The sequence below is a fragment of the Larus michahellis genome, assembly GCF_964199755.1.
Source record: "Larus michahellis chromosome W unlocalized genomic scaffold, bLarMic1.1 SUPER_W_unloc_1, whole genome shotgun sequence".
NCBI classification, from domain to species: Eukaryota; Metazoa; Chordata; class Aves; order Charadriiformes; family Laridae; genus Larus; species Larus michahellis.
The window spans coordinates 945,647-954,838 of NW_027435888.1; the positions used below are offsets into that span (position 1 = coordinate 945,647).

Sequence of the window (9,192 nt, forward strand, 5' to 3'; positions counted from 1 at the left end):
TGGAGATCTGCACTTTGGAACTGGACTCCTCTGCTCTCCGTGGGATCATCCTCCAGACCAAAGGAGTGCTGGCAAAAAGCTGCTGAGAGCAGGACGGATGGAGAGACCAGCTCTCCTCCTTCGGCACTAAGGGACTGTCCTACTGCCTCCCAGGACTCTCACAATAGCACTTGTAGGGTAGCAGAAATGCCAGGGATTTCTACCTTCAAACATGACTCCTCAAGTGGGCCAGGGGTAACAGGATCAAAATAAACAAAACAACCCCCCCAGCTCTGTTCTGCAGCCAGGGGACCTGGAAGTGACAGTGGTCAAAAGCTCTTTTATATCATAGTGAGATTTAACCTGCGATCACTCCTGGTTCCCATCTCCTAGGACGTTACTGTGACAAATGCAACAGGTTCTGTTCAGAGGTGTTTGTCCTCGCTCTTCACTGCTGTTTCCTTCTTGGACAGGCCCCCATGTGCAGAGGGATCAGATGTCCAACGACAGCTCCATCACCCACTTCCTCCTCCTGGCATTCGCAGACACGCGGGAGCTGCAGCTCTTGCACTTCTGCCTCTTCCTGGGCATCTACCTGGCTGCCCTCCTGGGCAATGGCCTCATCATCACTGCCGTAGCCTGTGACCACCGCCTCCACACCCCCATGTACTTCTTCCTCCTCAACCTCGCCCTCCTTGACTTGGGCTACATCTCCACCACTCTGCCCAAAGCCATGGCCAACTCCCTCTGGGACACCAGGGCCATCTCATACTCGGGATGTGTTTCCCAGGTCTTTCTCTTTGTCTTCTTCCTTGGAGCAGAGTGTGCTCTTCTCACCGTCATGGCCTACGACCGCTACGTTGCCATCTGCAAACCCCTGCACTATGGGTCCCTCCTGGGCAGCAGAGCTTGTGTCCACATGGCAGCAGCTGCCTGGGGCAGTGGCTTTCTCTATGCTCTGCTGCACACGGCCAATACATTTTCAATACCTCTCTGCCAAGGAAATGCTGTGGACCAGTTCTTCTGTGAAATCCCCCAGATCCTCAAGCTCTCTGACTCAGACTCTCTGAGGGAATTTGGGGTCCTTGTGGGTAGTGCATGCTTAGTCTTTGGGTATTTTGTTTTCATTGTGGTGTCTTATGTGCAGATCTTCAGGGCTGTGCTGAGGATCCCCTCTGTGCCGGGACAGCACAAAGCCTTTTCCACGTGCCTCCCTCATCTGGCTGTGGTCTCCCTCTTTATCAGTACTTCATTTTTTTCCTACCTGAAGCCATCCTCCATCTCTTCCTCATCCCTGGATTTGGTGGTGACCGTTCTGTACTCAGTGGTACCTCCAACTTTGAACTCCTTCATCTACAGCATGAGGAACAAGGAGCTCAAGGACGCAATGAAGAAATTGATCCAATGGACCTTGTTCCACCAGCGGTAACCTGCCTCCCCTTCTCGGCAGAGTACCCAGAGCTTGCCTTAAGCCAGGCCTCTGAGTTTTTTCACTGTGATAATCGTAGAATAGCTAACTGCTTGTCTTCATACCACTTCTCTAAAAGCTTCATCCCATTTTGTCTGATCCTTTCACAAATGCCTGTATGCTCTATCAGACCTGGCCTCCCCTGATACCATCTCAGCAATAAAGGGATTTCCTGAGTACAGTGCCTGCAGGCTGGGCTTTCTTAATAAAGCTGCTGCCAAGAACAAGCCCAAAGAGTTGGGCTGTTAAAGTGTCCTTTCTCATTCTTTTCATCCTCTGCTGGGGGTGATAAGTTTGTGGCAACTCTGGGATCTATTAGACATCAAGTGCTGCTTGTAAAGGCTTTTTTCCTGGTGTCCAAGGGCCATGTAGATGCTGCATGAGCTCTCCATTACCTCTTTAGGCTGCCACATGGACGACAAGGCTGATGGCACCTATTGTTCCCTGTGGAAAGGAGTCTGGAGGAGTCAGGAAAGAAAGGACACTCTCCATGGCCCCTGGGGTGGGCAGCGAATAGAGACTCAGAAGGTGGAACACCCTCAAAGGTGAAGTTTTCCCAGAGTAAAGCACTAAACGCAGATACCCACAAACCATGACCCTGCAGTTCTCTGGGAGCCATTGAAAATGCAGCAGGCCCAGGGAAGGAAGACTGGAGAGATGCCTGAGTTGGATGGGAAAAGAGTCCTGGCACAGCAGCCCTGCAAGCGAGCACTGACACTCGGTCTTTCCAGAGCTGCCCTCTTTCCAGTTCCATGGTCTCCTCCCAAGCCTCTGTATTGGTGTAAAGCCTGAGTGCTCTGGCAACCTGGTCACAGTCCTACGGTGTGGCAGTGCTGTGACCACAGGCAGAGACAGGCAATGGGCGCTCCTGTGACAGGGCTGGCCTCCATAGCAGTGTTCCCATCAAGGAAGGGGATCTGTTACGTCCCAGTCTGACTACATCGGGCCCGGGAGAGGTTCGATATGATTCCAAGCGTGAAATTAAGACACAAACAAGGTCAGATGCTGATCACTGCAGGTTTATTATTATTTCCCAGCAATAGTCACTGAGACGGGTGATAAAGAAGGAAGTAAAGAAAAGGCAGAAAAGAGAGAAGCAGTATTACGGAGCACAGCAAGAGTATAGTCACCACCACAGGCCCGCTGGCATCTTGACAGTCCTTGGAGTTCAATGGCATCCTGCTGATCCGTAGTTCTCAAGTGACGCTGGTGAGGGTCCCGATTGTGGTCTGGCATGACACTAGTTTATAGTCCCTGTCGGCTCGTAGTTCGATCAATCAGTATGCAGGTTGTCTTGGCTTGGCCAATCACTGTTTGATGTGGTTGCTGGGTGAGATTTTCCTGCCCCTGTTGCTTGGGTAGCACTTGATTTAGCAAAGTCAACATGCCACAGTAAATTTGGGGTACCCTTGGTTGGCACGTACACCACGCAGGCAGCAGCAGGCAAACTTCCAGACATCCTGTTGGTCTGCCGAAAGTCTGCACCAGCTTCCCTTCGGCCCGTAGGCAGCAAACCCAAGAGGAAACCTTGCAAACCTCCCGATGGCTGGCAGAAAATTAAGCAAGCTTTGAGACAATTATTTTTAGGTTCCATTCTCCAACACCACCCCATGGCTCAAAGGTCGCTGTTGCTGTCTTCAGGGTCCAAGGTGGTGATAGAGGGAGAGGATAGTAAAGTAGAGAAAAGAGCATTTGGTTACACGATTCTTACAACTGAATCCTTCGGCTGATACACTGCATGGATATATTTGACATCACTTGGTGATGAGGTGGTTACAAACTGCGTATTAGTTACAACCCGTTGAATCAAGTGTATTAAACACGGAACAAGGCATGGTAAAAACAACAACATTGCTACATGACACGATACATAACACAGGATACTCTTAATCCATGGGGTACCTGGAAGCCAAGAGAAGAGATCAAATTCCCATCCTTTCCAGGTGTGAACGGGAACATGGGCCAATTTTCTTATTCCAGAGGTTATTTGTTTAACAACATGACCATTATCATCTGTTTTTAAGCAACACTTTGAATCATTCAATTTACCACAAACACCTTCTTCTTCAGCCAGCAGGCAGTCGAGAACCATGCGGTGTTGCAAAACTGCAGTTCGCATTTGCGTGGCCTGGTCTGCCAATAGGTCCAGGACATGAGCAGTTTCATTAGTAATAAAGTCTAGAACAGCTTGGAGTTGAATTATGCAGTTTAGATTATAAATAGGTTCTCGAGCACCACTAATCCACTCATGGGGGTTCCAGGTGGCTGGCCCGTAATGTTCAATGATTTGCTGGGGGGACCAGTCATCTTTTCCCCACTTTTGGCTACTCCCGGCGGTCAGGGCTGTATTAATAGATTGCTTACCCCGTGTGAGATCATCGTACAGCTCAGCACCTAAGTGATCACCACCATCCTCAGGGAGTAAGAAAGACAAGGGGTGAATTACTCCAACATAACGTACTCCGGTCCAATTTGCTGGCAGCACTTTATATGCACAATGTCCACAAATCCAGTAGTGGCCTTTCAGAGCTTTGTTGCCATTTTCAAACAAAACAGTAGAGGTGGAGGGCACTTGAAAATAAGTTGAATTGCCCATCCCCAGAGGGTTAAGGACTGTCAAATTTATCCATGGCTCATAAGAATTGGGAAAAAAAGCACGGCCCACAGCATGACATGACCAAGCACCGGCGTTGTTTCTCCATTTACATGTTACTTTTCATTTTATAGTAAATAGCCACTGTCTGTGAGTCTCATTTCTGGTCATACTGGTTGGGGACTAGAATCCAGAAAATGATTTCTCATGCCCTGATTCATTCACCCAAGCCCATCCGGCACCTTCGTCTATCCCGTTGGCTGCAAGGCCATGAGCTTGTTGTGCTGACACTACATAAGTATTATTAGGAGGCTTATGGTTTGCATAGGTGAAGGTCCAGTCACATACACTAATTCCCACAACAGTACCACCTGGTTGGGTGCGGTTCAGACGATATTGGCCTCAGGCTGGGTATTGTACTGGCCCAGGAGGTGGCGTACTTTCTTCCTCGCAGTAGGTGTCATTTCCAACTTCACTGTATTTGCTCACTAACCATTTGGGGGAAAGGGGGATGGAGGTCCACGGCCAGCTTTCCAGACCAAAAGGTCCTCCACACACCCAACAGTTAGTAAGATTAAAACACACTGGCTACAGATTTTCCTAACATTACAAACTCATTTTCCCATTTGAGGTTAGTACTTGAGGAGCTGAAGCTTCCTCAGGATTCAGGGCAAAGAGAATGATCGCCCAGAGCAATTTCTGTGGTAATATGCAATACATCCTAAAAACACAAACACAGCAATTGTTACCAATACAATGCAAAATACTGATATCCACGTGTATCTTCAGTATAGTCTGCGATGGAGTCTCCAGTGGGCTGCTCCTAAACAAACAACAAAAAAGAAAAACTGTCCTCGGTTCAGCTCAAGAACTGGGTTTAACTGTTACTAGAAAGATGGGACAATCCATCTTGTATTGATTTTATGTTCTTTGCCAAGGGCGTCCTTCACTCCCCAGGCATACTTATTAAGAGGCGTGCTTAACACTAGGGGAACTGCCCCTATAGTAGGTAGCTCTACCAGGACTGGTTGTCCAGGGTAACTTGAAGGTTCAGTGGGGTGGTCCAGGCCAGATGTCGCCGGGACTGTTGCAGACAATATTCTGATGTTATCAAAAGTAGAAACAGAAAGACCTGGGCAGAACATCCCGAGTAGGAGATGGCCCTGGTGTCCCAGAGGGAGTTGGCCATGGCTTTGGGCAGAGTGGTGGAGATGCAGCCCAGGTCGAGGAGGGCGAGGTTGAGGAGGAAGAAGTACATGGGGGTGTGGAGGCGGTGGTCACGGGCTACGGCAGTGATGATGAGGCCATTGCCCAGGAGGGCAGCCAGGTTGATGCCCAGGAAGAGCCAGAAGTGCAAGAGCTGCAGCTCCCGCGTGTCTGCGAATGCCAGGAGGAGGAAATCAGCCTCAGAGCTGCTGTTAGACATCTGGCACCTCTTGGCACAGGGTCGTGTCCAATGAGGAAGAGAGTGACAAGTTAGAGTAGACTTCTCCGAGGAAAACCTACTTCGTTTGTTGTAGAAATCCCCGACAATGCCTCTGTCTTTTCAGTAATGCCTTGCTGTGGCTCCCTTTCCCTTGAGCTGTGGTTGGTACTGGCTGAGGTTGGCAGGAGAGCAGGGGCTCTGCTGAGGTCCCTGGAAAAGCCACGTCTGCCCTGCAGCAATTGTTAAATAGGAACACGGGGTGATTTTAGATTAAATGTGATTTTCAGGTTAAATCTGCTTGTGATAGAAAAGAGCATTGTCACTCCCAATTCACCTGACTCCAGAGCAGAGCTCTGGAGATTTTGTTTTGTTATTTTTGTTCGACTTGCCCCAGCACTCGAGCAAACTGTTTTTAAGGCAGAAATTTTTTGCATTTCTGCTGTACTGAAAGTGAAATATTGTGGGTCCCGAGTGGCAAAGGGGCTGTACCTTAGTGCAGAGCGAGGAGATGTGTCTTCTCCATGGGGCTCCTAGATAACAAAGAGATGCCATGGGAGAGCTGAGCCCTGGTGGAGGGCAGCGCAGTCCAGCAGGACCCCCCAGGAAAAGAAAGGAATGTCCTAAAGATGGGGTGTTCTGCTCATTGCCAGCCCCGCACAGTGCAGTGCCCAGAGCCCACAGCCTTGGCAGGGATAAAGGCAGCACGGACTGATGGGGAAACACGTACAAATGCCTTGATGTTTCTGCAGAGGGATGCGGGACAGGGACAGGCCGATGGTCACTCAGCAGTTTCTCCTCCCCAGGGGTCGGGTGTCTAATCATAGAATCACAGAATGATAGGGTTGGAAGGGCCCTCTGGAGATCATCTAGTCCGACCCCCTGCCAGAGCAGGATCACCTACAGCAGGTTGCACAGGAATGCGTCCAGGCGGGGTTGGAATGTCTCCAGAGTTGGAGACTCCACCACCTCCCTGGGCAGTCTGTGCCAGGGCTCTGCCACCCTCAAAGTAAAGAAGTTCCTCCTCATGTTTAGGTGGAACTTACTATGCTCAAGTTTGTGCCCATTACCTCTTGTCCTGTTACTGGGCACCACTGAGAAGAGCCTGGCCCCATCCTCCTGACACCCACCCTTTGAGTATTTATAAGTGCTGACAAGGTCCCCCCTCAGCCATCTTTTTTCCAGACTGAAGAGACCCACATCCCTCAGTCTTTCTGCATAAGAGAGGTGTTCCAGCCCCCTCAGCATCTTGGTAGCTCTCTGCTGCACCCTCTCCAGCAGTTCCCTGTCCTTCTTGAAACGGGGAGCCCAGAACTGGACACAGTACTCCAGGTGCGGCCTCACCAAGGCAGAGTAGAGGGGGAGGATGACCTCCCTCCACCTGCTGGCCACACTCTTCTTGATGCACCCCAGGATGCCATTGGCCTTTTTGGCCACAAGGTCCCATTGCTGGCTCGTGGTCATCCTGTTGTCCACCAGGACTCCCAGGTCTCTTTCCACCGAGCTGCTCTCCAGCAGGTCAGCCCCCAACCTGTCCTGGTGCACAGGGTTAGTCCACCCCAGGTGCAGCACCCTACATTTGCCCTGGTTGAATTTCATGAGGCTCCTCTCTGCCCAACTCTCCAGCCTGTCCAGGTCTCTCTGGATGGTGGCACAGCCTTCTGGTGTGTCAGCCACCCCCCCCAGCTTTGTGTCATCAGCAAACTTGCTGAGGGTGCACTCTATCCCTTCATCCAGGTCGCTGATGAAGATATTGAAGAGGACTGGAGCCAGCACTGACCCCTGGGGAACACCACTCCTCACTGACCTCCAACTAGGCTCTGTGCCCCTAATCACCACCCTCCGAGCTCTGTCTTTCAACCAGTTATCTATCCACCTTGCTGTCCACTCATCTAACCCACTCTTCCTAAGCTTCCCTATGAGGATGCTGTGGGAGACGGTGTCGAAAGCCTCGCTGAAGTCAAGGTAGACACCATCCACTGCCCTCCCCTCATCTGTCCATCCAGTCACGCCATCACAGAAGGCTCTCGGGTTAGTCACACAGGATTTCCCCTTGGTGAATCCGTGTTGACTACTGCCCATAGCATTCTTTTCCTCCACATGCCTTGAGATGACGCCCACAACGAGCTGTTCCATCATCTTTCCAGGGATGGAGGTGAGGCTGACCGGCCTGTAGTTCCCCGGCTCCTCCTTCTTGCCGTTTTTGAAGACTGGAGGGACATTGGCTTTCCTCCAGCCCTCAGGCACCTCGCCTGTTCTCCGGGACCTTTCAAAGATGATGGAGAGCGGCCCAGCAATGACATCCACCAGCTCCGTCAGCACTCTCGGGTGCATCCCATCGGGGCCCATGGACTTGTGAATATCTGATTGATCTAGTTGATCCCTCACTCAATCCTCCTCAACCCAAGGGAAGTCTTCTTCTTTCCCTGTTACTTCCCCCAATGCCTGGGACTCCTGAGGGCTGGGCGGAGCAGTAAAGACCGAAGCAAAGAAGGCATTCAGTAACTCCGCCTTCTCCGCATCCTCTGTCCCCATGGCTCCTGTCTCATTCAACAGTGGGCCCACAACTTCTCTGCTCTTCCTTTTGCTTCCAATATACTCGTAGAAGCCCTTCCTGTTGAGCTTGACATCCCTGGCCAGGTTTAATTCCAAGGCGGCCTTGGCTTTCCTTGTTTCATCCCTGCACGCTCTGGCAGCATTCCTGTAATCCTCCCAAGGGGTCAGTCCCTTCTTCCACGTATTGTAGACTTCCTTCTTCCACTTGAGCTTTTTCAGAAGCTCCCTGCTCAGCCATGCAGGTCTCCTGTGTCCCTTGGCCGATTTCTTTCTCTTCGGGAAGCACCGATCCTGAGCTTGGAGGAAGTGGTCTTTGAATACCAACCAGCTCTCTTGAGCCCCTTTGCCTTCCAGAGCCCTAGCCCACGGGATCTCTCCAAGCAGTTTGGGTAGCCATGATCCTGAACTCCATCATTTCATGATCACTACAACCTAGGGTGCCCCCAACCTTAATGTCCCCCACCAGTCCCTCTGTGTTTGTCAGTACCAGGTCCAGGAGTGCTCCTCTCCTTGTTGGCTTCTGCACCACCTGTGTCAAGAAGTTGTCATCAAAGCACTGGAGGAGCCTCCTGGACTGTGCGTGCCTGGCTGCGTGGTCTGCCCAGCAGATATCGGGGTGATCGAAGTCCCCCATGAGAACCAAGGCCTGCGATTGCGAGGCTACCTTCAGCTGTCTCTAGAAAGCCTCATCAGCTTCCCCATCCTGATCAGGTGGCCTGTGATAAACACCCACAACAGTGTCCCTCATGTTGGCCTGCCCCTTAATCCTCACCCATAAGCTCTCAACCCTCTCGTCATCCACCCCTAGTGAGAGCCCGATGCATTCCAAATGCTCTCTCCCATGGAGTGCAACTCCACCACCACGCCTCACTGGCTTGTCTTTCCAGGAAAGGACGTAGCCACCCATGACAGCATTCCAGTCACGCGAGCTGTCCCACCACATCTCAGTAACTGCAATGAGATCATGGCCCTGCGACCGCGCACAGATCTCCAGCTCTTCCTGCTTATTCCCCACGCCGCGTGCACTGGTGTATCAGCATTTCAGAGAGGGAGTCGTGTGTGTAGTTGTGACCCTTGAGATGTGCTGTGCCTTCTGGCTACCAGAAATACTGGCACACTGGCCCAGGAGCACTGAGCAACTGCGCCCTGGCAGCTCCCCAGCAAGCCCAGGAC

At 51.4% G+C, this 9,192-nt stretch overlaps 1 protein-coding gene across 1 annotated transcript; it reads left to right on the forward strand.

Annotated features, from left to right (window-relative positions):
* Positions 1-475: 475 nt before the first annotated feature.
* On the forward strand, positions 476-1,408 carry LOC141736695 (olfactory receptor 14A16-like). Its single transcript, XM_074571253.1, has one exon. It carries the CDS (start codon positions 476-478, stop codon positions 1,406-1,408), a length of 933 nt encoding a protein of 310 aa, XP_074427354.1.
* The last annotated feature ends 7,784 nt before the right edge of the window (positions 1,409-9,192 follow it).